The sequence below is a fragment of the Neovison vison genome, chromosome 7, assembly GCF_020171115.1.
Source record: "Neovison vison isolate M4711 chromosome 7, ASM_NN_V1, whole genome shotgun sequence".
Classification (NCBI taxonomy): Eukaryota; Metazoa; Chordata; class Mammalia; order Carnivora; family Mustelidae; genus Neogale; species Neogale vison.
Window position 1 is genome coordinate 107,992,083 of NC_058097.1, and position 27,515 is coordinate 108,019,597.

Consider the following 27,515-nt stretch of genomic DNA (forward strand, 5'->3'; position numbering starts at 1 on the left):
CTGCCCCAGGTCCTGCCCCGGAGCCACTGTGCACTACAGTGGGGGTTGTGGTGTTCAGCTCAAACTGCCAACAAGTCAGCACCTCTGTGGCTCAGAAGGTTTCGAGGTCAGTCCTGAAGGAAAACGCGCTGCTAGGACGCCTTGCGCCAGGCAGCGCAAGGGCCAACATCCGCCGAGGCCCTGGCACGTGAGAGCTGGGACACCCGCCTGTGCATGGCCTGGGCAGGGGAATGTGTCTGGAGACAGGCTACTCGTTCAGAGGACCCCTGAGAGCCAGCATGATGTGCCATTTCCAAGACCTTTCTACGTACTCAGGGCCAAGCCCATTTCAGGGAAACTCCTACGTGTCCCTCTGCTGACTCACAACCACCGTGCCCTCACGGCCCCTCTCCTCGCCTTACCTGTCATGGCTGAAGCACCCAAGACAGGAGGCACCTGCCCCAGCCTGGTAAAGGCGTCCAACTGTCCTGCCCGCCCCTGTAGGTGGAGAGCGCACAGCCACCTGCTGTTGGGTCGGAGTGGAGTGCAGGGTCAGAGAGCAGTAGAGGCCCCTTCAGAGCCGCCCCTAAGCACCTGAGCCTGCCAGCGGCCCAGCCCTGCTCTGAGCACCAACTAGGAGCAGCCTCTGGGTCTCCTGGATCACCAAAGAACTTCCCCACCCACTCCCCTGGGTTTCCCCTGTGCTGTGTCCCTAGCCTAGGTAACCTAGCTGCCACCTGCCAGGGCCACAAAGGACTTGTTTGTCCCATCACCCAGCAACAGCAGCATTTCTGCCTCTAGGTTTTCCCTGAGGGACCACGGGAAGCCCCCATAGGAGCCCAAAACTGCCGCACACCAGAGCAGAGCCAGAAAGCCCCTTTCCTGCGAGCCTCCACTTTTCTCCCTTCCTTGGCACCCCAGTCATCCGAGCTCTGCCCCTGAGTTCTTTCCAGAACAAGGAAGCTCAGAGACAGCAGTGCAGAGAGGAAGAGAAAAATAAGACCCAGGGGCAGGCAGCTTGGAAAGGAAAGCAAACAAAGGAACCGGCCAGGCTTTCTGTTCCGGTGGCCTCTGTGAGCTACCACCTCTTCTTCGCCTCATTACGAGCCTGGTGGAGCACCTGCCTGTTTCAACACATGGTTATTAACCTTCTTATCTGCTTTACCATCTCTGAGAGTTTCCAATTACCCTAGGGACCCCAAAATTCAGAGAGGTTGAGGCGTGTGCCCAAAGGGACCAAGCAAGTCAAAAGACAAGGCAATATGTGAGAACTTACACTCCCCAGGCTGGTTCTTTGTGTCTTCTCTGCAGCAAATTAATGCTCATCCTCATTTTAAAATAAGAGCTGCCCAGGGCCTAGGTTCATCCTCCATGAGCTAGCTCTAAACCCAACCAGGATTCTCCAAAATCTGAAATACCAGGACCTGAGGGTAAATAAACAGAGGAGGAAGAAGAGCTGATAAGAGGAAGGAGGGATGCTAATAACAGTGAAGGCCCCGCTGGGCCCAGCACAGCCACAAGCCCTTCCCCAGACAGACTCTGGGAGGGTGTGCTTACCCTTGCTGATGGAAGACTTGGCAGAGCTAAGAACCAGGCAGAGATGGGTTTGCCTGGGGAGCTAGGGAGGGCTGGGGAGATGCTGGGGGTAATCTCTGCATATCAATGGGGAAGGTACTGGAAGGGAATGAAAACAATAGTCCACAGAGTCCAAAACCCTCACTCCCAAGAGCTGGCTCTGTTCCAAACTTGCTCTAAGGCCACTAAATCTACAGGAGGCTTGGTCTTCTCTTCTGGAAAATGGGGATAATTTCTCTGGGTAGTTCTGAAGATTAAATGGGACAGCATTTGTGCAAAATATTGTAAGCTCTGTACTCATCCCCAAATGCAGTAGTTAATTGTTCGGCCTCTACACATGAGTCTCAGATTAATGTCTTTCTGTGACCAGCAACTGAATGAAAAGCAGGGAAAGATAATTCTCTAAGTGAGACCGGCCATCACTAGGTGATTTTTAGCCTTCTAACACCTATCTTCTAACTTCCTCCTCCAGTTGGGCCCTTCTGGGCTCTGGGGGCCTAGCATTTCTGTCCTCCTATTGTAATCCAGGAGCTTCCTTCCCAGATGAACCCTTAGGTCAGACAGGAGTTGGGCTGGGCCCATGAGTCAGGGCCCCACAGCTTGACTGAATCAACACAGCAGACAGGCCTGACCCAGCCAGCAACCCAACAACACAGGAAAGCCTGGTGCCTTGGCTGGGCCTGGGCTAGGCTTAGGCTGTGGCAGCTGTGGCCAGGGGCAGAGTTCAAGTTGGGGATACACTGAGACACCTCCAACAAAATAGGAGGCACACAGTGGGTGTTTCGTGCTCTCTCAAGCGCCTTCCCTCCACCAACTCTAGGGCTAAGAATTTCCCTGGTCTAGGAAACTAGGAAGTTGCCTGGAATGGTCCCCAGAGACCCTTTGCCTCCCATGATCATGGCATGAACTCACCCAGGGATGGGGGATGGGCCAGGTTCCCGAACATTATCTGGTAAGATTCTTACCTCATCTCTCAGCCCCATCTCTCCCCACTCCCAGCCCTGACTCGGGATGAATTCTGGGCTGAAAGGCAACACAGCTGCTAAGCATTTCCGTCCCCACCCTGCTCAGGAAGGTAACTGATACGAATATTCCCCAGTCCCTGCTCATAAACCTCAATGTACCCACCCTCCCTGCCCATGACCCTGGAGGCCTGTGACCTTCCACAGCTCCTCTTCCCAGAAGTTTGGCAACCCATCATGTCTAATCTCACTGTGTTGGAGATATTTGTCAGAAAGGCGTCAAGAAAGCCAAGGAGCAGGCCACTTGACGGAAGAACTCAGGCAGCATGAGAGTCAGAGTAGAGCATGGGAGAATGGGGGACAGGAGCTTGACTCCTTGGACCCCTCAGCACAGCCAGGAGACTGCTTTTTTTTCTCTTTGAATCTCAGGGGGACACTACTGGTTGAATCATAATCCTGGATTCATGACATTTTCCTCTGTTGGCCCACGCAGGGCCCCCTTGTATCTCTCTAGCTGGGGCTTTAACAATGTAGTAAGCCTTCCTATTTCACCACCCCAAACAAGCACTGCATCTAACCAGATCTCCTGCCCTCCCACCCACACCCCACAGCCCCAGTCCTGCTGAGGGTGCTGGGCAAGTCTCTCAGGTTTAGGAATTCAACAAATATTGATTCTACATCTTTGCCAGGCCAGGAAATGTGCTAGAAGCCCCCTGGAAAATAAGCCTCAACTTAAACCCCATGTTTATCATTTCCTAGTTCCTTATGGAAAAAATTCTGTGTTACATGTAATCTTCCAGGGATTTGCTTTTTACTTTAATGTTAAATTACTAATGTCATCCATGGGATTTTGTGGTGCCGTAGCTCATTTGTTTTGACTGCAGCATAATATTCCAATGTGTGGAATAAAAAACCATAATATTCCAATGTGTGAATGAATGTACGAGTCAGCCTGGGACTGAGCCCTGAAACCAAGACATTTTCCTTAATTCTTTCACTCAACAAATATTAAATACCTACTCTGGGGACACCTGGGTGGCTCAGTCAGTTAAGCATCTGACTTCAGCTCAGGTCATAATCTCAGGGCCTGGATCGAGCCCTGCCCCTGGCTCTGTGATCAGCGGGGAGCCTGCTTCTCCCTCTCCGTCGCTGCTCCCCCCACTCATGCTCATGTTCTCTCTCTCTCTCTCTCTCTCTCTCTCTCTATCAAATAAAATCTTTTTTAAAATAAATAAATACCCACTCTGGGCCAGGTCTTGTAGGAGACACCAGAGATGATGAATTGCCAATTTGTCAAAGTCTCTGTCATTGTAGCTTGTAGTTTTGATGTAGTTTATTTTCTCTGTTTTCAAAAAGGTGTGGGATGTTTTCTGTGTAAGCCCTATTCAGTGGATCACAATCAAAAACATTAGCTAAAGGGGTACCGAGGTCACTCCTGCTCACAGATGAGGAATCAAGAAAGTGCGGGCTGTAAGCCTCTTTTGTTCCCTCTCAGTCTCCAGCATCACGCCAGGCCCATCAAAAGCATACAGTCAATATTTGTTGAATTAATAATAAACAAGAGACTTGCCCTACCTACCTCAACTAATGCAGGCATGTGAGCACAAGCAGACTCAGCGAGAAAGAATGAAGTGCTGGGAAAGGGCCACTCAGTGGCTGTTCCTGACACCCCTCCAACCTGGCCCTCTCGCAGCCTTCACCCCTCAGCAAATACCCTCCTACCTGCTCCCTGAAACCCAAGAGCATCCAGTCAGTTGGTGAGCCCTGCTGCTTAGACCTTCCAAGCATGGGTATCTTTCCCCACCACCAGCCTCCTTCTCCTTCCTCCTGTCCTTGCTGGTCTTTATTCTGTCCCTCCAACACCAGGTTTTCTCCTTCCCCCCTGGCATTCAGATCTCAGCCCACAGGCCAAGATCTAACCACCCTGGCCCCTTCCCTAAGCCTCCAGCTCTAAGTATCCACCAGGCACTGGCTCCCATTGCCACTTCACTCTACATGGCACTCATCGCTCCAGCTTTATCTGCTCACACCTGTCTTTCCCTCCTTCCCCCACTCCCCAGCTGCCAGAGGTGAGGGCAGGGCCTGGCCTGGCCTGTCTGGGCAACTCTGCCATCCTACTGCACTTAGTATTTGTCTTTGAATGCACAGCTCCCAGAGCAGGGCCCTGTCAAATAGTTCACTGAATACTTAATTACTTAAAGCCACCCCTACTGGTTATCAGACAATTGGGATCCTTTTCAACCCTGAACCTGACCGAGTCAGACAAAAGAATTTGGTAAACACTTACACAGTGATTGTAGGTAGATTAAGTACTATTGATACTATTATTACCCAACCTGGCAGCCACAGCAATGCAGTGTTGTAGGACTTGTTCTCATCTTTACCCTGGAAACAGTCCCCCCTCCAGGCCCTGGAGATGGCAGAGGACAGGGGTCTAGGAATGACCCACAGGGCAGAGCCCACAGTCCAGTTCCATTTAACAACATCTCTCTGGTCTTTCCTGGGTACGAGCCCAACGCAAAACTCTGAGGGTGCAAACGCCACAAGAAACAAGGATGACTGCCCAGTGGGAAAGTTCTGCAGCGAATGCTGGGAGACCCTGGGAGCGCAGGGAGTGCAGTGCGCCTGTGTGAGCCAGGCCGTCCCGCTACATAGCTCACCTAAACCTCATGGTAGCACTTTGAAGCCAGTGCCACCTTCCCCACTTTACAGAGGGGGAACATGAAGCTCAGAGAGCTTAACTATCTCACACCCAAGACTCACAACTGAGACGCAGGACCTATATTCCAACTCTGCAGACTCCAGAGCCTGCTGCCTTTGCGACATCCCCCAGCCACCCAAGGCCTCATGCCACCAAAGGGCAAAGCCAGGCATGTCCCTCCAGCAGATTACAGAGTTTGGGAGGAAAGAAAGGAGCTCCCTCTCCCAATGGCTATGTCTGCCACTCTCAGCCAAGGAAACAAACATCCAGGGACATCCCCCTCTCCCACTGCTGCTAACCATATCTAATCCGGGACACCCACCCAGAGGTTAGATGAAGCCCATCACCCCCAAATGGGACTAGGAAAATTCCCAGGTGGAAACATTCAGAGTCCTCCAGCTCCTCCACCTACCAGTGGAACCGTCATGACCTCAGCACCGCAGGCAGACGAGTCTTGGGATGGAGACCCAGACCCCAGGCAGGCCTGCTGCTCACCCAGCCCCGGGACTCTAGCTCCTGTAGCGACTGGAAAGGGAGCTAAGAGAAGAGAGCTTTCTGGGAGGCGCAAGAGTGAGACATGAGCCTTGGCAGTCCCCTCTGCTTATCCTCTGCTTTGCAGGAAAGGGGTGAATGGACTTAATATGTGAGCCTTGTGGGCACGGCTTCTGGGTACGACCCTATGTGGCTGTGAGTGTGCTGAATGTACACGTGCGGCAGTGTAACTGAAAGAACAGAGGCTTGTGTTCGTGTATGTGTGTCCACGGTGACCTAAGAGTACACTTACAGAAACAGTAATGCTCTAGTACCATAGTGCTCTAGTAACGTTTTGTCTTTGTTTGCTCTGTTAAGTATAACAAGTATTTAGTAAAGTGCTCAAATCTAAAGTATACCCCCCAGTGAATATTAAACATACGTGCCCCCATGTAATCAACACTTAGATCAAGATCTGTAAGTTTTCCAGCATTCCAGAAGTTTCCATTGTGCTGCTTCCAATAACTGCCCCACTTCCCCAGCCAGTGGTAATCAATATTCTGACTTGTATCGTGATAGGTCAACTTCACCTTTTAAAATCTATATATATGAAAGACACAGAGTACACTCTTTTGCATCTAGCTTCTTTCTGTCACTGCTATGTCTGTGAGATCAGTCCATAGGTCACTGCACTTAGCACTAGGTTATGTTTGTTGTTGAAATATATTCCATCATATAAATATACCACAACTTATTTATCTACTCCACCACTGATGGATATTTGGGTTTTTCCAATATGTAGCTATTAGGAGTGCAGTTACTACAAACATCTCTGTACAGATATTTCACTAGACACATGCACTCATTTCTCCTGGCTAATTCCTGGGTCATAGGCTCCTAGAATAGTCACACAGTTAGATTTAGCAGATCCAAAGTACCTGTACTGATTTATGCTCCTGACAACAGTGTATAAGAGTCCCAATAGTCCACATCCTCTTCAACACTTAGTATTATCAGTCTTTTTAATTTTAGTCTTTCTGGTGTCTCTGCAGAGATATCTCATTGTGGTGTGAATCTGCATTTGCCTGGTGAGCCATGACACTGAGCATCTTTTGGCCCTGAGTGGCTATTGAAGTACCCCCTTTTGTAAAGTGTCCAGGTTTTTACAGAATTAAATCTATCAAAGTAGGCAAATGGTTGACCAAAACAGATGGCAGGGCAGAATCATCCTAAGTAACCCAGCAACACAACAACCCAGCAGCCTATCATCTCCATAATTGCTAACTAGCTGCTACAACTAGTAAGCTAGTTGTACCATGTAATAAAGACATATAACTGAGAACCAGTGAGGTATCACTGAGCCCCCAACTTTGACTCAGCGGGGAGAAGGGGAGGCAAATAAGAACCAAGAGCCTGTCCTGAGCCTTCAGCCTCAGCCTGAGAGGTTCCCTCTCTCCACTCACAGATTGTTTTTCCTTCAATTACAGGATCCTGACAGCGATCAACCCCTGAACAGCCTTGGTAAGCTCAGGTCCAGCTTTGCCTTGTCTGCATCAGCCTCCAAGTTTCAGTCAGTTACCAAATAAATACTATCCACCTCTTACACCCCCTCACCACCACCACTGAGGGCTAAACACTATGGAAGATCTCCATCCACCCACTCATTCATCATTCAACAAAAATGTTTTAAGCAACTCTAAGGTCCAGGATAATTCTAGAAGTAAGAAGCATGGTCTCCAAGGAAATAGGACCAACAAACCTAAAACCCCAACTCATTCATTCAGTTACTCACTTTCTTATTCATTCAACAACTCTGTGAGTGCCTGCCACATGCCAGGGTCTGGGTTAGATGCTGGACTAAAACAGGAGGTTAAGACAGAGTCCCTGCCCTCACAGAGTTGCCAGTCTGACCTGCTGCCATGGAACAAGCTGGACAAAGGTATTTTCCCTGGTAGACTAGAAAATGATAATATTTTCCTGATTCACGGGAGAAGAATAATTTAAGAGAAAAAGCGTTCCCAAATTTAAGGGATTTTTTTCCGCCCTCCCATTCTATTTTGTTAAACCAATGAGAACCACTCCCAATAGCCTGCTGGATCCACAAGACAAGTGAGCAAAGCACAAAATAGTATGACAGATCCACAAGGAATCTGTCATACTCTCCCGCTTACTGCAACAATTTCAGGACCCCATTTTAATAATGATCACAAACAATGTAACCTTCCGCAAGTAAGATGGTGCCTAGTTTATACTCTAGAATTTGACAGAATGATAGACCCCCGTGTCCCCAGAGAACACCAGACATCCAAGAGCTCCATCACCTGAATAACCCTGAGAACCACCAAACCAGAAAACAAGTTAGATTTGCTACCAATGCCAGCATTGAGGGAGTCTGAGAAGGAGCGATCAGTGCCAAACAATCAGAGACAACAGCGTCATGGATCCGGCAAGCTCTGACAAAGTCCCCACAGGAGTAAGCTATCACAAAACAGAAGGAAGTGATCAGGGTTTCAGTGGTGAAGGGAAGAGCAGGAGCAAAGGTTCAGAGGCAGGAATGAAGGCAAGTGTGCAAGGACCAGGGCAGAACTGTCCGTGTAGCACTGAGGACTGGCATGTGGGAAGTCCACGTGGCCCCAGATCACAGTGGCTTTGCAAGTCTGGAGAAGAGAGTGGTCTAGATCCAGAAGTCATGGAGGGTTCTCAGGCAGGGATGTGACCGGATGACAGCAATGTGCTGGGAGGCGCTGTCCTGCCGCAGTGGGCAGGACCAGCTGCAGGAAGGAATGGTGGCAGGCTGGGAGGCTCGGCATAGCTCATGGTGCTTTGTCAACTTTACGTATGAAATGTAAACCCAGAAAACTCTACTCTTCTTGATGCTGTTCTCCCTGAGAACATCAGGGAGGCAGAGACACAGGGACCTGGACAGGGGAATCTACCAAGGGGCTCCCAAGAGTTGAGGCACCTCTGAGGAAATAAGCCACCTCGCGTCCCAAGCAGAAGACACTCAATAAATAAATCATGCATGAAGGAGGGATAAACAGAATGTCACCATGTCCATGGTCACGGGGAAGAGGAGAGCTCTGCACACTAACTGCTAGAAACTTCAAGAGATACCTGCTAAGACTGAGAAGTTCCCTGGTGCCTGCTAGGGACAGGCAACACCAGCCCATGCCCCGCAGGCCTGAGTTCTGTGTCTGAGGCTTCAACTCTCTTTCTGAGGAGACACAAGGTTTCCGATGCTTTCCCTTTCAACAGATTCAATGATATCAGCATTTCCTGAGCACCCGTCTCTGGCTGGATGCCATTCTCCACTCTTGAAGAGCTGAGGAAAGAGCTCGAGACAGACTATCACCAGCCCTCATTCGAGCCAGGAAACCAGACCTGGAACAAAAATGGGAAGGATGCGCTTAAGAGATCAAGCACAGAGCGAAGCATGTATTCACTCGGCAAATACTTGTTGAAGACACCTGGGATTCAGAGGTGAACAAGAAGAAAAAAAGAAGAAGAAAAATTCCTTAACTTCAAAGTCTTCATTTCAGAAAGCGACAGGAGGGGATGGAAAATACATATAATATGTAAAATACAGAGTATGTAAAGAGCTGGTAAGTGTTTTTAAAAATGCAGGAGGAGGACAGGTAACATTGGAAGATTACCATTCAAAAGGGAAGTCAGGAAGGCCTCATAAGGAAGGTGACAGACCAAGCTACAGGGAGGTGAGAAGAAGAGAGCTGACCTATCACACTTCCTGGACTCAAAGCAGCCAGACTTCCTGCCCTAGCTCGCCCTGGAGAAGCCCCAGGCACCCGACCCGGCTTACTGCCTGCAAGGAGAGAGGATCCAAGAGGACACATCTCAGATAATTCCTGAGAATTTAACTTTTCAGATCCTGGCCCTGGTACCATCTCCTTGGATAACCATATGAATAGACAATATAGTTATTATTAGCTCTGTTTTAGGCACCTCTAGGCTCCTACCTGGTCACCCTAACCCCAAACTTGTTTCCATCCACCTCCTCCCCAGTGAATGATTCACCTTTCTGAATATGAAAACGATCACATCTTTCTACTGCTCAAAGCTGTCCATAGCTCCATACTGCCTTCATGATAAAATCCAAATTCCCGGCATAGTGTTCAAGACTCTCTGTGGACCGACACGCCAGTCCTGCCTCTGTAACATGCACCTGCCCATGTTATATCTGGGGCACACGACAAGATCACCAGGCCTCTGCCCAGCTGGTCCAGCCCCCCCACCGCATCACCACCTACGGAGGCCCATTTAAGTGTTTTGCTGGCATCCATAGATAGTGGCAACTCTGTCCTTGTGTGCTTCTTCCCCCAAACTGGCATCTCCTTAAAGACGAGGACCATCCTAGGGACTCCCTATCTGTTGAGCTGGAGATGGAGGCCATCAGGATGTGCTCATTTGCAAGCACGTATCAGGGCTCTACTAAGCATGGAATGAGTTGGAGGTCCCTGCCCTCTTCAAGCTTATAGTTTAACTAAAGGTTAGTCAGAAAAGAGGATAAATGAGAGTAAAATAAATGAGTACTTGCATCTCCCCAGGCAGACGCAGGGCAGACCAGACAGGGTGAAACATTGCAGAACAGGCTAAGTCAAGACAAAGAGACAACATCTTGTTCTGGAGGCTCCTCTGGGGGGCACAGGTGAAAGATGGACAAGCCTGGATAAGTGAAGGAGGTGGGATGACCTTGAGCTGTTGAAGCTAAGCCCAGTCTACAGGAATAAAACCCCAGTGCTAAGCAAACCTGTCCCCAAAGCATTCTGCGGCTCAGCCCCATGGCCAGAGGGCAGGTAGGCTGTGAGCCTTGGTGGGGCGAGCTCCAAGTGCTAACAGCAGACTCTGTCCCTCCGCCTCACAGATGTCACCCCCCTGCGCAAACCCCGAACTCCTCCCCTGGAGACCTTCAAAAAGGTGGGGGTCCCAATCATCGCAGCGCTGCTGAGCCTGGCGACCATCATCATCGTGGCTGTCCTCAGTAAGTGGCAGCCCCCAGCCCTGCCCTCACCCCCTCATGACTGCCCCCACCTCCCCCTCACCCCCCACAGGAAATTGAAGCTCCCACCTGCCCCTCTGAGCACAACCTTACCCGCCACCCTTCCACCTAGCAGCCACAGACAGCTGAGCTGCAGACAGCTTTGTGTGACATCTGTCCACCCCCTGCTCTGAAGGGAGCCTTCCTCCAAGAGTCAAAGAGGGAGGTGAACACAGCCCCCACCTACCCCAGATGAACTCTACCACCGGGAATGCACAGCTGCACATAGTACAAACCCACGCAGGCAATGGGCCGGGGCGGCCACGCCCCTGCCTCCTTAGTCAGGTGCCTGCAGACACCTAAGCAGCCCTAACGGCTAGAAGACTGGGGAGCCCTTTCACCTTTGAGGCAAAGACCCACACAGGGGGCAAAGGAGAGACACCCAGGCAGATAGCGCGTGCATATGCACACACACACACACACACACTGCCTTAAGCTCTGTCTTCCTCTTGGCCAGTGCCCGAGACGCAGTGTGATCTCCGGCAGGCCATTCAGTAATGAAGACTGAACTGAATGACTTGCCATGCCCACCACCCTGGTCTCCACTCCCACTCCGCCACCGACTGTCCTTGCCTCCCCACCCACCCCCGACCCGCCACAGTAATAGCAGGCTACTGACTGCTCTCTCAGGGTGGGGAGCAGGGCACAGCAGACCAGGCTAGCAGTCAGGACACCCCTTGCTGCCGTGTGACCTTGAGTAAGTCCTTTGACCGCTCTCAACTTTAGTCTTCTCCTCTGTAAAACATCCTGTCTCTCCCAGAGGGATGTGGGAGATAATGTGAGTAAAACACCCAGATGAAAATCAGGTGGTGCCAAAGTGTGGGTCACCAGACAGGGTGCAAAGATGTGACAGAGCCGTACACAAAAGCACGCACTTGCTAACCCAGGGAGGATGGGCCCTTCAGGAGCCTGCACTCACAGCCAGAGTGGCATTTCCACTAGCAGCGACCACCACGACTCGGCGATCACTGGGCCCACATCCTCCTCCTCCACTTGAGCATCAGGGCTCAGAGAGGAGGCCTGACACTTAGAAACAGCTGGAACGGGACCCCGGGACCCAGATGGAGCAAGTCCTTTTCCATCTGTGGCAAAAGAAATGCAGATCCACAACATAAACACTACCCACACCCTACCCCTGAGAGCTGGCACATTTCTTCATGACCTTGGCTGGCCCTTGGCCCTGGGTCTGCAGCAGCAGCAGAGCAGCTGTCCTAAGCCTGTTCTATTCACGCTAATACAAAGGAGAGCTGGCTTTCTCTGAGCATATGCCTGGCCACACTGGAGAGAGAAAAAGGGGCCAGAGCCATCCAGGCATGCCTGGGCAGGAGTGGTGCACAATTTAGAACTGAGGTCTCCCCATCCCACAAGGTCCTGTGTGGCATGCAGCGTGTGGTCCCCCGGGTTCTGCAACCAGAGGAGGTCATCTGAGCCTCCATCCCAGGCAAGGTTCCCTCAACTTTTTGGCTTCTGGGATCTCAACTGATGACACTGTCATCAAGAGGCTAGAATGACCCTGCTCTACCCTGGGCCCTGACCATGAACCAAACTCTGAAGGTCTAGGAAAGATCCAACCTTCTCCTTCTCCCGTGCTCCCTCACACCCAGGGCATCCAGGCCAGTAGACCCCAACTCAAAGCCCCTCAGGGAAGGCATGGAGAAGCAGCAAAGAGCTTTGGGGTTAGACAGACCCTGACTGGAATCCTGGCTCTACACAGAAGTGCTGTGTAGCCTGGGGAATTAAACCCCGACTCTGTAAACCCACCATAATGTGAATTAATCACAACACCTGGCTCCTCAGGTCATGGTCAGGATGACACAAGGCAGTGCGTGGGAAGCTCTCCACAGTGAGCAGCGAGGCCACAGTCAGACTTGTCACCATCACCTGTAGGGTGGCTAGGCAGGGGCAACGCTGGAAGGCAGGAGGGAGCTTGGGCCCAAGGGTGGGGTCAGTTGGGCAGGAGGGTCTCTTCCTACCAGGAGCCTTTAGAAATGTGACGTATTCATTGCCTGAGGAGTCACAAACACTAGACTCATTCCCATCAGCCAAGGCAGCAAAGGAAGAACAGAATCTGAAAGCAGCAGGGAGGAGACAAAACCCAATGAAACATCAACCCCTCCATGGCTCTTTCAGCCCCAGATAAAAAACACCCAGTTCTAGAACTGCACTTGGTGGTTACAAGACCCTCACGGCCACAAGCTCACGGAACGTTCTCAACCACCTCACCCCACTGTACAGCTGAGAAAACTGAGGCCCTGGGAGAGGATGTGATAGGTCTAAAGTCACAGGGGAGGTGGCAGGGCCAGCACTCTCATCTTTTGGGCTCGTTACCAGAGGTACTGCGCCAGCACCGGGAGGATAAGGCCAGTGGGGCTGTTTTAAAGTTTCTCCCACACATTCTCTTGCTTCACACCATATAGGTATGGGACAGGCATTACTTTACAGAGACAGAAACGGAGGCTCAGCACCACGTACCCAGGCTATCAAGTGGCATCACTGGGTCTGGAACCCTCACCTGCCTATTTTGAAGCCCAGCACGATTTCAGGGAAACACAGCCTATCCCACCCCCCACCCCCGCCAGGGCTGCCTGCTTCACGGTCAGTCCTCTCTGCCCCCTCCCTGCCCCTGCCTTCCAGTCAAGGTGATTCTGGACAAATACTACTTCCTCTGCGGGCAGCCTCTCCACTTCATCTCAAGGAGGCAAGTGTGTGATGGCCAGCAGGACTGTGCCTCTGGGGAGGACGAGCAGCACTGTGTCAAGACCTTCCCTGATGGGTCCCCAGTGGCAGGTGAGTCCAGGGGCTGGAGGGACCAGGGGGGAGGGCACAGCAGGAAACCAGCTCAGGTCCCCCTCAGTTCAAGGCACAGCATCTGCCAACTGATTGGTCAGTTTCCATCCCTACTGCAAGGTTCGTAAGAGCAATAGGACTAGATTCCCAGTACTTAACACGGAGCAAGTACTCGGCGAAAATGAGGAACAGATGCGGGCTAGAAGGGACAGGAAATTGTAACACAGCCTGCCTTGTTCTGCTACACTGGGGTGGAATTGAGGCATGCAGCTGGATTGGATAACGCTGGGGAGTTCCCTCCTTTCTATGACAACTGTTCTTTCAAGGGGACTAGAAAAGTGGGTATCAGGCCATTAACTTCTGATCCTTCTATCCATTAGGTGTTTATTGTAGCCTGCTATGTAACAAGACTGAGCTAGGTCCTTCAAAGGACTAGAAAAGGTTTCCAACAAAAACTCACGTTCTTTTCATATGGGGCTGGCCCAGCTTCATTCACCTAGTACTTGGGCTCTGGAGAGAAAAGTCAGCCAGGAGATGGGTGTTGGGGGGGTTTGACGGGCAGGACAAAGTGACTTCTTGCACATATCCTTTTTTTTTTTTTAATCAGAAGTCAAATGCCTATGGGCACCGGCCATCCTACTACCAATAATATTTCCCTCTCAACCTCCTCCCTCACATCAAAAGGAAGCTAGGTTCCTCAGTGAGAAGTCCCCTAGGCTAGGCAGGCCATGAGGACCATGGGTAGAGTCACCACAGATCACCAAAACTGGTATTTGTAAGAATAAAATGGAGAGCTGCTGGTAATTCTACCAAGACAAGAGGTCCACAAGGAGGTTCCTTCCAGGACATCTGGTCACCCTAGCTACCACTGAAATGAGGCTCAATCAGGCAAAGCCAAACAGAAGAACGTCCTTTGAAATTGAAAGGGTTGGTTTTCTGTAGTGCTCTACGGTCTGGGCGTAGGGAGGTTGTGCTGGTCCCATGATGAATTCTGAGGGAGATGGGCCAGACAGATCCCTGCCCTGGAACTGACCCAGGATTTTCCCCTCTCAGTCCGCCTCTCCAGGGACCGATCCACCCTGCAAGTGCTGGACCCGGCCACACGGAGCTGGGCCTCTGCCTGCTTTGACAACTTCACAGAAGCTCTGGCCAAGACAGCCTGTGGGCAGATGGGCTATGCCAGGTACCCGGCCCCAGCCTCCAGAGGCCGAACCCTCACCTCTACAACCTCCTTCCTCCTTCCTCTTTTCCTCCCTCCCTTCCTAAAAATATAGATACAGAAGTCAGACAGAACTGCTCTTGAACCTGAGCATAGAACCAACATGAAGTTCAATCTCCTAAACCCCGGTTTCCTCAAGGGTTAATTGGGGCAAGTACTGGCAATGTCATAGGAGAGCTATCAGGTGCAGCGAGAGAATGTAAGCCTCACCACGCACCCCCAACACCATGCTGGCTCCTCGAGACCCTCACTCCTTCACAGCTCAGCAAGAAGCTGCCCTGCCCCAGAGTATAATACTTACTTATTCAATGTCCCATTGGTTAAAACTCAGTTTAAACAAACCTGATTCCATCGAGGCCCCATCGGCAATCACAGCTCTGCCAGCAAATTTCTACAGCAGCTCCAAAGCTTCAGTGGGTGAAGAGTTATATAATCATAAGGGTGATCTGCTTGATGCATTTATATTCATTTGATCTTGGCAAAAACCAAAAGGGTCGTTACTACTGTATCTATTTTAGAAACAGTTTCAGGAAAGATAAGTAACTCGCCTGGTAGGAGCTGGGGAGGGAGAGGCTTGGGGGCTGTGCCCAAGCCCCCTATCAGGAGTTCTCGCAGCATCTCTGTTTCCAGCTTGGGTAATTCTCTCCTCCCCGCAGGCCTTCCCTATAAAGGGAAGAGAGGCAAGGCCATCGACCACTCAGAGAGCATAACCAGAGAGGAGGAAAAAGAACCCATTTATTCAGCTGCAGAGTGGGGCAGGTCCCCAAGGACTCTAGGAAACTGTTCTAGGCAGAAATGAGAATTGCTAGGCAGACACCATCAGTCAATCACGGAACTCTCTTCCGTCCCCTAAAGCAGCCTCCAGGTCCTTTTTCAGTAAATGCTCCCGGCAGCATTACTGATCCATCAGACCTTGTGGCCCCCTGTGCTCACTGGTTATCAGGCCTCTCTGCTGCTCAACAATCTCCCTGTGGCATAGTTGGGCTGCTTGTGCCTGGCCCCTGCTCTTACCCCTCCTCCAGCAGCAGCCAGGCCTCCCCTACAGCAAGCCCCTCCTCCTCACTGCAGTCCAGCCACTGCAGCATCAGCAGGGCCCAGTGCCACGGGCAGCACCATGGGCAGCACCGCGGGCTGCGGCTGCCTTATGCAACCAAGGTGTCTCCCAGGCTTCTTAAGGTAATAGGATGCTAACGTTTCTGCCCTTCTGGAGTACACTAATGCACCAAACCAGCTGTCTTCTTGAGTTCTACAGAATCAAAGCTGGTCAGAATTATTCATTAGGATGTAATGGGTGAACACAGCTTAGCTTTCCAGGGACTATCCGTTTCCACAGCTGTCCCTCATTCCACATCTCAGATTTCTCTACTCTCTCCTTCCTCCACCTAGATAAGAAGCCCTTTTTGTCCCAGGACCATAAACCTGAGATGGCTCAATATGGGAGAGGCTCTAGAGATCAGGGGGTCCACCTCTCATTCTACAGAGGGAGAAAGTGAGGCTTAAGGAAACCCAAGGAAGGGTGTGACCTGTCAAGGTTACACATCAAGCTAATGTCAGAGGCAGGACAAAAGCCTCCATCTCCAGGGTTCTGAAACCCAGTACTGCCACACCCAGGCCCTTCTAGGTGTACCTGGGCCCATCAGGTGTGCACAACTCCTGCCCGGGAATGTGAGAGCATCAGTGGCCAGTAACCCCATGCCTCAGTCATCCTGAACCCTGCACACAGAGCCAGCACTAGCATAGCTGGATGGGGAAGAACAGATGATCAGGACGACGGGATGACTCAGGGAAGACTTCCTGGAGGAGCTAAAACTTAAACCCAAGGTTTGAAATTAGACAAACATGGATCAGTGGAGAGAAAGAGGGAGGGTGCTCCAAGGGAGAGACTCTTCTGGACTCATGTGAAGATTGATCTCATCCTGTCCTACCTCCAAGGGAGCCATAAAGTACCCCTCCTACCCAATTCAGCCCAGATGCCTTGTTCAGAAAACCAGATATCCACATTCTAATTCCCTGGCTATGATTCAGGAGAAAATATCTTATGACATTTAAAATAGGGCTGGGAGTTAGGAAAGCATGTCCATAACTTGTCCAGAGTTCTGGGAAAGCAAGACCACATCAGCATTGTGCCCAGATCTGAGTCCTGGGACACATTCTTTCCCACCGCAGCTCCTGGGAGTGGGGGCTACTCCTGACATCTCCTAACCTCCTGCCCTAGCTCACGTCTCTCTCTCTCTCTCCCAATGTGAGCAGCAAACCCACCTTCAAAGCTGTGGAGATTGGCCCAGACCAAGATCTGGATGTTGTTGGAATCACAGAAAATGGCCAAGAGCTTCAAGTGCAAAACCTAAGTGGGTAAGTGGGAGGACACCCCCTGGCCCACGAGAGGCTCACATATGGAGGCTGCCATCGGGGCTGTAGGCAGCCAGCCCAAGCAGGTGCAGCAAGGGGAATGTAAGTCAGACCACAGGAAGAACTCCAGGCCAGGCAGACTGTCAGATACCAAGAGCTAGAGAATCAGATTTCTGAGAGGTTTTCTGGGTTGACTCCATTTTTCATATAAAACAGACAGCTGGACAAGGTATGGTGTCCACGTATTGGTGGCCTTTTCATCCAAGAATAAAACGAAAAATTTTCCTACTGCTTTACGCTCCCAATTAAACCCAACAGGCAAGATTCCAAAGGCCACTCTGTCCATCCAAGCCACTTACCCAGGCCAGGGTAAGGCCTCTCCACGTTCCCAGCTCTCCAGAGAAAAGGCCCCACAGCCTCTGGCAGCGGCCTGTTCCTCTGCCTCCCCACCCTGCATGACAGCTCAGCATCTAGAGAAAAATGGTCACATGGCAGCAGAGAGTACCAGAGTGGATGCTGGCTCCCTAGCATTCAGGGCTGCTGCTGAGGGCTGCTCATTCTCCAGAGAGTAAATCTTAAAAAGAACCAAGATGGTAGCAGAAGGATCGTGTGCCTGTAATTCCACTGAAATTCCCCTTTTTGTTCATTTGAAAAGCGCACAGCGTTACAGACACTGTTCCAGGCTCTGCTCTCCTCCACTCCAGGATGCCAAGGGCTCGGGTTGGGCTTGGACGCAGGCAGGGCCCAGCACATTGTGAGTCCTTAAAATCAAGGATTTTTTTTTTTTTTAAGATTTGTTTATTTGACAGACAGAGATCACAAGTAGACAGAGAGGCAGGCAGAGAGAGAGAGAGAGAGAGAGGGAAGCAGGCTCCCTGCTGAGCAGAGAGCCCGATGCGGGACTCGATCCCAGGACCCTGAGATCATGACCTGAGCCGAAGGCAGCGGCTTAACCCACTGAGCCACCCAGGCACCCAAAATCAAGGATCTTGAACCCAAACCAACTGAATTGCACTGAACTAAATGGTCACGTGGTTTCTATATAGTACCTCAGCATGTGGATTCCAGATTTCCCAGGAAAATCTTCCAGATTTTTCGGGAAGGGGACTGGGGTCAACAGGGTCAGGGGACCAAAGTCTGCACCTCCCACAGAAACCTCAAGACCCTGTGTCTCCCTTCCAGACCCTGTCTCTCAGGCTCCTTGGTCTCCCTGCACTGCCTTGGTGAGTACGCCCCATCTCTGAGGGTTTGGGCCCTGGGCCAGCAAAGAGTGGAGAGAAAGACCTTCATCCTCATTCTTAAATCTCTCAGACTCTAAGATTCTCTCTGTTTTGTCCCAAACTTACTTCCTTGGGTCTTGGGTTTGTAGGGAAGTGCTCCTTCAAGTGGGGACGTTAAGAACTCTTTAGTATCGTCCACACACAACCCCACAACCAAAGCAGAGAGCTGGCAGGGAAGAGAAAACTGGAAAGGATAGAACTGGGCCTCCACGCCCTACCACCCTGGTCAGGCCCACAAGGCCTCCTCCATCACAGTGTCATTTAGTTTAGCAAAAACAGACTGTGTCTAGCACTATCAGGCACACTAGCACTATTAGGCACACAGGTAAGTCAAAGGATTGGCCATTCTTCTCAGGAGTTTATAACAGAGAGAGACAGAGAACAGAGAGAGAGAGAAAGATGCAAGACCACAGGTGGGCGGTGCCAGACTGAACAGAGCTCATAGCTGACTGCTACAGAGACCCAGGCACCAGTCCCACTGGCTTCCAGTGTGACCTTGAGTAATTCACCTGACCCTTCTGAGGTTCCTCTTCCCAAGAAAGCCTTTTGTCCAACTGCCCCAGAAGATCCTTACAGAGAACAGAAGAGAAAACAAGCTCTGTGACCCAGCTTGTCCTCCCAGACTTGTGGAAGAACTGAACAGAGCCTGCCAGGCTGGCCAGATACTGGATAGGCAGAGTGGAACAAGGCCACTGTCACTGCCTTTGCCGTTGGGTAGTATATAGGCTTCCCTGTTGGATGTTAAGACGTTCTATCATGAGCACGTGATGCCCACAATCCCTGGTGTGTGAGGACGGACACACGATGGCTAGCTAGTGAATGACTGAACCATTAGTCATATCATCTGTGCTCTGAGCTGAATGGCCCTGATGTCACAGGGAGGTTGGAGTCACAGATCTTCCCTTGAGGAGCTGTCAGTCTTAACAGGAAGACCAAAGCACAAAGGAAATGAAAGGAAGCCAACACTGGGAGCAGGCTATAGAAATTCCAAGACGGGGGTGGGGGGGGTCCTCCAGGGATTGGGTGGCCCCCAGGGGGTGGTACCCAGGCTAAACACTGAGCTGTAGGCTCCCGGAAGGGAAGGACCACGTCTGTCTGTCTTTCTTGTCCTCTACTCTCTTCCCAGCATCCCTGAACACAGTAGGCACTTAATTCAAATTTGCTGAATGGATCAGTGGTTTAGATAAATAGCAATAGGACAGCATCTCAGGGATGGGGGCTTCCTCAAGCAAAAGCAGAACAACTTTTTAGGGAGCTACACAAGCAGATCGATTTGGCTAGACGGAAACTTCAGACAAGGACAGTGGGCAGCTGCCAGAAGGACTTTAAACTCTGCTCTAGAAAGAAAGATGCCTCGGGGCTGTGAGGGAGCAAGGAGACTTGGAGAAAGCAGATATTGGAATAACAAGTATCTGAAAAGCCCCTGGCTGGCATAAGTCCAGAAAGAATGGCAGCCTTTTCCTGAGAGAACCACCACTGTGGCCATGACCACCAGGACTGGAGAGACTGGAGGGCAGGGAGATGGGAATAGAGGCTTTTACCAGAGCTTGAGGGCCATGATGGAAAAGCCAAGGACAGTGGCATATGAAAGAGCATAAGATGTCAAATTGAGAGACTTACTCATCACAGGGGAAGGGACTTGGGAAAAGGTGAGTTTAGGATAGGAAGATCTAGTATCTGGAATGTTCTTCCCAGTCCCGGCTCCCAGAGCAGTTTGTGGGCATCTGCTTGCCAATATTCCACAGGAGCAGCTGGGACACTCCACCTGGGCAGGACTTTTGTACTTCTCTATCACCTATTTGGTTTGAAGGCCATGAATTCCCAGCACAATGGATACACCCATGTTCACAATATAAACACATCCAAAGCCCAACAAAGGAGATGGAGATTGGGAAAAAGTCTATGGTCTGGGACACCAGCTCCCTAGGAATAACTCAAAATGGGCGGTCCTCCCCACCCTTCCAGGTCCCAGTTATAAGGGCCCTGCTCTAAGGGAATTGACTCAGGGCTCCAAGGGGAGGCAGTCCATCCCTCAAGAGCCTGACTCCTGATTTCTCCCCCCACCCTGCTGACTCCAGCCTGTGGGGACAGCCTGAAGGCCCCTCGGGTAGTGGGCGGGGAGACGGCCTCTGTGGATTCTTGGCCTTGGCAGGTCAGCATCCAGTACAACAAACAACACATCTGTGGAGGGAGCATTCTGGACCCCTACTGGATCCTCACAGCAGCCCACTGTTTCAGGTAAGGCTTCACCATAAGGAAGCCTTGGGGGCTCAAAGCCTTGGAGGGGCCTAAGTATCCGGGTTCCCTGCCTCCCAGCTTGTTTTCCAAACCCCTATCCTCTCTTTCCCCTCCCTCTACAGAACACGTCCTTGGGTGTGGCCACGCCCAATGAGACACTGAACATCCTTTGTTAGCCACCCAGGTTCTGAGAAGAAGGCGCTGGTCACCAAGCTTGATCACCAAGCTTGACCTCTTCTAGCTGGGAAGCAATCAGATACCCGGGGTCCTCAGTCCAGCCCCTACTCACTCCACAGAAGCTATTCCCATCCATCTTCCTGGAATCCTGAGAATGTGCTCCTTTTGCCAGTCTTCTCTGGAGTGGTTCTGGGGTTGAGAGTCACTGCCACTTCCCCATTAAACCCAAAAACTTAAAGCAGAAAGCATAGATTCCTTTACAAGCCAGCAGAGAGAGGCCTGCCCATACCTCTGGGGAAGGACTACTCCCAGGCCCTCTTCACTTTCCTTCTTTCATTCATTCATTCATTCAATATCTAATGAGTACTATATTATGTATCCGTATGCATTAGCTCTGTCAGCGCCTTAGAGGAATTCAGAGTGTCGGCCAGAGATTCTTAACCTTTGAGATCTGACAAAGCTCTAAGTCCTTTCGTGGGAAACCACCCATGCACACTATGCAGGCAGGAGTGTCAGGAGGCAGACAGACAAGTGCATAACGAAACTGACAATACGAGTCCCACATGAATAGCACAGACAGTACCGGGGGCGGGAAAGTGCCAGGACCCCAGAGCTCGGGTGCAGGAAACAGCCACTTCCCTAGCCCTCCAGTTAGAAGTTTCCTTGAGCAGGTTTCACCAGGGGAAAGGATCAAATTCCCTTTCAGAATTTGTCCTTTTGTAAGGGATTCCTCAGACCTGCTCCTTCTCTACCACCCCTGGCCTCACCATCATAACCTCCTACAGCAGGAACATTCAGCACCCCAACCCCCAGCGCCCTGGGGACCCAGCTGTGGGCAAAGACTGCACAGGCTTGGTTCAGGCCTGAACCCCGCTGTCTCTGCCCCCACCCCAGGAAGCATCACGATGTGTCCACCTGGAAGGTGAGGGCTGGCTCAGACAAACTGGACAACTTCCCATCCCTGCCTGTGGCCAGCATCTTCGTCATTGATCTGAACACCACATACCCAAAAGAGAAGGACATTGCCCTCGTGAAGCTGCAGTTCCCACTCACATTCTCCGGTGAGAGGGCATGTGGGAACAGACCCCTTAGGCCAGGTTATACTCCCCTTCTGCTACTAGCTCACTACATGGACTTGGGCACACTGCTTCTCCTCTCAAGCCCTCAGCTGTACATTTGTTTCCGGTGAATACACCAGCCTAACATCAGTGAGGGGCCATGAGAACCCTTTCAGTTGTTAGCTCACAGCCCGCCCCATCCAAGCTGGGTTCTTTTGAGGTCTGTTTTCCCCATGTGGAGCATATCAAGTGAGAATCATAGACTCATCCAATCTTGGGGCTGTAAGGAAACTAAAAGATCTTCTAGTCCATTCTCCACCCTCAACGAGTGCCAAGAGCCTGCACCATATCTCTGCCAAGGGGTTACTGTGCCCACCTGGTCTCCTCCACGGGCAGAGAGCTCATTACCTTTAAAGCAGCCCATGGACTCTTTGAACAGCTCTGTTAGATGACTCATGCTTGGATAGTATTTCTCAGCATTTGCAACTGTCAGTTCCACAGCACACTGGTCCCCTGGAGAAAAAAAATGGGTTCTATCCTAAATTTGGGAAACATTTTTATAGTAGAGCTCTTTTCTTGGGACACATTAGCATATAAAGATATGATAAGGCCTTTAATTTTTAATTTGCTTGTATTATGTTTAAACTATACTTCAACTTATTTGACCACAGAACTTTCTCATGCCACTTCTGTTAACATCCCCTGGAATACAGGTCATAGAAACCCTGGTGTCAACCTTTCCAGAGTACTTAGCCACCAGGCTCTCCCTGCTTTCTCTCTGCTCCCGGCAGGCACAGTCAGGCCCATCTGCCTGCCCTTTTTTGATGAGGAGCTCACTCCAGCCACCCCGCTCTGGGTCATCGGATGGGGCTTTACGAAGCAGGACGGAGGTAAGTCCTGGGCTCAGGAACACAGGGCTGAGGGAGCAGCTCCTAGAGGTGATGGGAAGGAGGACCACCCTGGGGGAAAAAAACCCATCCTGGAAATCTAAGCACTGAAATGCCAGTAACCCAGAGAATTATCCTGGGTGGGGGTAAGAGGCAAGAATGGGAATACACATGTGTTTCACCTTCCCAGGAAAGCTGTCTGACACACTGCTGCAGGCCTCGGTCCAGGTCATTGACCATACTCGGTGCAACGCAGAGGACGCCTACCAGGGGGAAGTTACTGAGCAGATGCTGTGTGCCGGCATCCTGGAGGGCGGCGTGGATACCTGCCAGGTGGGATCATGAGGGAGTTCCTTGGATAGAGATTTTAGTCCTGGAAAAACAAGTAAGTCCAGAGGCCAACAGCCCCACGTGAAGTCCTGCATACAGCGGGCACTCAATCGTCATGAAGGGAAGAACAGAGAGAGGGAGGGAAAAGAAGGATTACAGTCAGATAAGGACGAAAGGATGGACAGAGACAAGCAGAAAGATTTCAGGTGTGTATTTCACCTTCAAAGGTGGTTAGCCAACCCACCTGCTCTTACCTCCCATCACCCACAGGAGTAGGAGTCATGTGAGGGCAGGACGGCCAGGTCTGTTTTCTCTAGAACTGTCAAGATGCTGCACTAGACTAGAGAAAACCCATCTCCTGCTGGATGAGCCCTGGAACAATGCCTCCCCGCCCCCAAACCCCATTAGTCCCTAAATACATTTTCACTCCCTCCATCCCCAGAGGTTCTTCCGAGCCATTTTCAGTAAAGCCCTTAACCCCACTCCGACCCCATTCTCAGTCATTAAATTCCTCCACTCAAGAGGTAGCTCTTGGCTATCACTTGAATGCCAGGTGAATACTGGGTTTTGGGGACAATGTCTTCTGCCCTTGGGGAGTTCACGGTGGTGGGCAAGAGGGGCAGTTAGGCTATGTGTTACTGGGTTCTGAGGGAGGAAGTCTCGGGGGCTATAGGAGCTGGGACAGACACCCAAAGTAATGCACTTTTCACTATCTGACATGCTCTGGTCTGTTGAGTTGTTTGCTTGTTTATTCTCTCTCTCTTCTCCATCTAACTCTAAGCTCCCTGAGAGCAGGATCTTCATTCCTTTCATTGATTGAATCCCAGTTGTCTAGAATGGTACCTGGCATGCAAAAGGCAACCCATGAGCAGGTAAATAAATTTAGGAAGTACCAGATTAAACAAAGATAATCAGGCTTCTCACTGAGGAACCCTAGAGCCTTGAGTTTGCTAGCATGCCTTGTGAATCTGAGAGAAGGCACACCAACAACTTACTTGACCACAAAAAGAACCCTTTTGCCTCAAATGGAAGGGCCTTCCAGGCTGCAGGAATAGCATGAGCAGAGGCAATGAGGGCAGAACAGCACAGAACACTGGGGAGCAGTCGGGGTGGAGGGGCAGCGCACAGAGGAACAGATGAGCCAGTGCGAGGAGGGGAAGAAAGAGAAGCCCACTCCTCCACCCCACCCCTGCTTGCCCTCCCCAGCAACCCCTGTTCTGGTGTTTCACAGGGTGACAGCGGTGGACCCCTGATGTATCACTCTGACCAGTGGCAAGTGGTGGGCATCGTGAGCTGGGGCCACGGCTGTGGGGGCCCCAGCACCCCAGGAGTATACACCAAGGTGACAGCCTATCTCAGCTGGATCTACAATGTCCGGAAGGTGAGCCTGTTGTGCCGCCCCCTTCCTCCACCTTAAAGGTACAAACTATCTTTAGATTGACTTAAATGGCTCTAAAATGACCCCTGACATCCTAAATCATCTTCCCCACCAGGGAAAACCTGCAATTCCACCAGAAGAGCGGAAATTTCTTAGTCTGAGATTTCAAATGAATGCAAATGCCTTAGGGTATAGAATACACCCAGCTTTATCATTCTCTCTTCTCTGGCAGAGAGTTTCCCAGGAACAGACTCCATTAAGGAGGAGGGTGGAAAGGCTCAAGAAAATTCCCTAGAGGAGAGAGGAGAAAAGAGCTTCAAAAAAGGCAGGCTAATTCCACACACATCACCACCTTGCCCAGTTTCAAATCATGTCTTTGTTGGTCTCTTATCATAGTCGGAGTCATGATGCTGCTGCCCCTCCAGTCTCCTGGGAACAGCCTCCCCCTGTCCTGCCCACCTGGGGATCCCAGAAGTCAGATGGAGCAAGAGCCCCCTGGGGCACACCACTCTGCCCACAGCCTCAACATTTCTTGGTGCAGCAAAGGGCCTCCATTCTTGTAAAAGACCTCACAGCTCAAACGCACCCAGAAGGAAGTCAGCAGCCCCAGCTCTGCCACCCCTGGGGCTCCTGATGTCCCTGGGAGAAAGACACAGCCCACTGGATAGGCCAGCCTTCTGGCCAAGGTCTCAGAGGCATGCTAAGCACAAAAGAAACTTTCCCACCTTGCTGAATGGAAGCAGACTCTCCAACGAGAACCCAGATCACCAAGGATTGGTGTAGAGGGAGAAAAGAGTCTGAGCCAGCCCTCTCCTCCACCCATCCCCAGGCCCAACAGAGCAAGAAACCAGTTGTAATTTAAAATGCACTGTCCTGCTATTGGTACAACTACTATTACTTACTGTTATGACTGTTAGCTCTACGGCTGCTGCTATTAAACAGGTGTGTGAAGTCCTTGACACAGGCAGACTGGGCTTCATGCTAAGAACTGAGCTAGAACTACTGCATCATTCTTGAGCCTGAGTATGAAAAGGTCTTGGGGAGGCCACGGATTCTCAAACAACGAAAAAGAGACCCAAAGACCAGAAAGAACACCTACGACTTGGGAGAGGGAGGATTTAGGTACTCAAGACTGACAGTAAATCATGGTTCCCCCAATGGCTGGAAAGAAGATACTGCACCTTTGAGTCCTTACTTCTACCTAGAGAGTCCAGGCCGGTTGCTTTCATTCTTTAAAAAAAAAAAAAAAAAAAATTATCACCTGTAAAGTCTGAGGTGGTCCATAAGTGGGGTTCTAGGGACATAAGCACAAGTCCTACACTCAAATGGTCAGAGAATTAAGCCCCATGGACTTCTCAGGCCACTGTATGGGGGCCTGGGTATTCTGAGGCCTAAATCCTGAATAATACTTGGTCAGATCCTAAATATACTTGACAATGCTTTACTAGGTTCTCAGAAAATAACAGAAATCCTCAAAGACCAAAAAAAAAAAAAAAAAAAAAAAAAAAACAATCAACCAAACAAAGCTATCAGAATCAGGAGCTGAAACAAAGATAGGTATCTGGGAGCAACAGCTAACTAAAATCTGGGGTATCCAAGGGACCAAGACCTGTATGAAAGCTGAGATCAGAACTAAACCCAGACCCAATGCTCACCATCAAAGATCAGCCAAGATTTTTTAAAAAGAAAATCTTGGGAGTGGGAATCATCAAAAATAACAAATTCAAAACCTCAAGGACTTTAGATGTTAGAATTACCAGATTATAAGAAAAAGTGATACGGTAGAATACTTCTACCTGCCAGACGCTACTCTAAGTGCTTCACTGTGTACTGAGCATTTAAGACTCACACAAACCTACAAGATCAATGCCATTCATATCCCATCCCTATTTTAGGGGTAAGAAAGTTAAGACTCAATGAGGCTAAGTATCTTGCCTGAGGTTACATATGGGAAAGGTGAATATGAGTATTCTGACTCCAAAGTTCATACTATAAACTATCACACTATAGGACCACCAATAATTTACGCATCTTTAAAGAAATTTAAAATAGGTACCTTTTCCACATTTTAAGACACTTTTAAATACTTTTAATTTAAAACCCACATGAGGGGTGCCTGGGTGGCTCAGTGGGTTCAGCCTCTGCCTTCAGCTCAGGTCATGATCTCAGGGTCCCAGGACCAAGCCCCACATCGGGCTCTCTGCTCAGCAGGGAGCCTGCTTCCCCACCTCTCTCTGCCTGCCTCTCTGCCTACTTGTGCTCTCTCTGACAAATAAATAAATAAAATCTTTTTTTTAAAAAACCATAAAATTTAGTATCAACCATTTGTAAGTATACAGTTCAATGGTGTTAAATATATTCACATTGCTATGCAACCATTACCACCATCCATCTCAAAGTTGTTTTTTCCTTTCCAGAACTCTGTACCCATTAAACAGTAACTCCCCATTTCTTCTGTCCCTGAATACTTGGAAGCCACCTGCCTACCTTCTGTCTCTATCAAGCTGACTATTCTAGGTAACTCGTGTAAGTGGAATCATATAGTATTTGCCTTCCTTTGCCATGCTTATTTCACCTAGCAGAGTGTCTTCACGGTTTATCCATGGTTGTAGCCTGCGTCAGATTTTCTTTCCTTTTTAAAGCTGAATAATATTCCATTATTTATACCACGTTTTGTTTGTCAAAACAGACATCCGGGTTGCTTCTACCTTTAGGCTATTGTAAATAATGCTGCCATGAACATGGGTCTACAGATCTCTCTTCAAGATCCTGCTTTCAATTCTTTGGGATGTATATCCAGAAGTAGAATTGCTGTATCTTATGGTATCTGTTTTTAATTTTTTATTGTTTTCCATAAGGATCTCACCATTTCACATTCCCACCAACAGTGCACAAGGGTTCCAATTTCCCCACATTCTCCACCAACGCTTATTTTCTGTTCAAAAAAAATAAGTATTTTAATAAGCAAATATGATAGGTAGATGTGAAGAAGAACCAAATAGAGCTCTTAGAAATAAAAACTATAATTATTAAAATGATAAACTGAATGTTTGGGTTAAGTAGCATTTCAG

The 27,515-nt window shown here is 50.1% G+C and overlaps 1 protein-coding gene across 1 annotated transcript in view; it reads left to right on the forward strand.

Moving 5' to 3' along the window:
- TMPRSS4 (transmembrane serine protease 4) overlaps positions 1 to 25,440 on the forward strand; it is a 34,065-nt gene extending 8,625 nt beyond the window's left edge. Inside the window, exons 2-13 of the mRNA XM_044257930.1 lie at positions 7,176 to 7,209; positions 10,568 to 10,684; positions 13,376 to 13,528; positions 14,582 to 14,711; positions 16,998 to 17,099; positions 18,279 to 18,319; positions 20,455 to 20,614; positions 21,686 to 21,852; positions 22,641 to 22,739; positions 22,927 to 23,069; positions 24,298 to 24,447; positions 24,841 to 25,440. Of these exons, the coding sequence (XP_044113865.1) occupies positions 7,176 to 7,209; positions 10,568 to 10,684; positions 13,376 to 13,528; positions 14,582 to 14,711; positions 16,998 to 17,099; positions 18,279 to 18,319; positions 20,455 to 20,614; positions 21,686 to 21,852; positions 22,641 to 22,739; positions 22,927 to 23,069; positions 24,298 to 24,447; positions 24,841 to 24,852 (1,308 nt within the window). The 3' untranslated portion in view covers positions 24,853 to 25,440. The remainder of the gene's footprint in view (positions 1 to 7,175; positions 7,210 to 10,567; positions 10,685 to 13,375; positions 13,529 to 14,581; positions 14,712 to 16,997; positions 17,100 to 18,278; positions 18,320 to 20,454; positions 20,615 to 21,685; positions 21,853 to 22,640; positions 22,740 to 22,926; positions 23,070 to 24,297; positions 24,448 to 24,840) is intronic.
- The last annotated feature ends 2,075 nt before the right edge of the window (positions 25,441 to 27,515 follow it).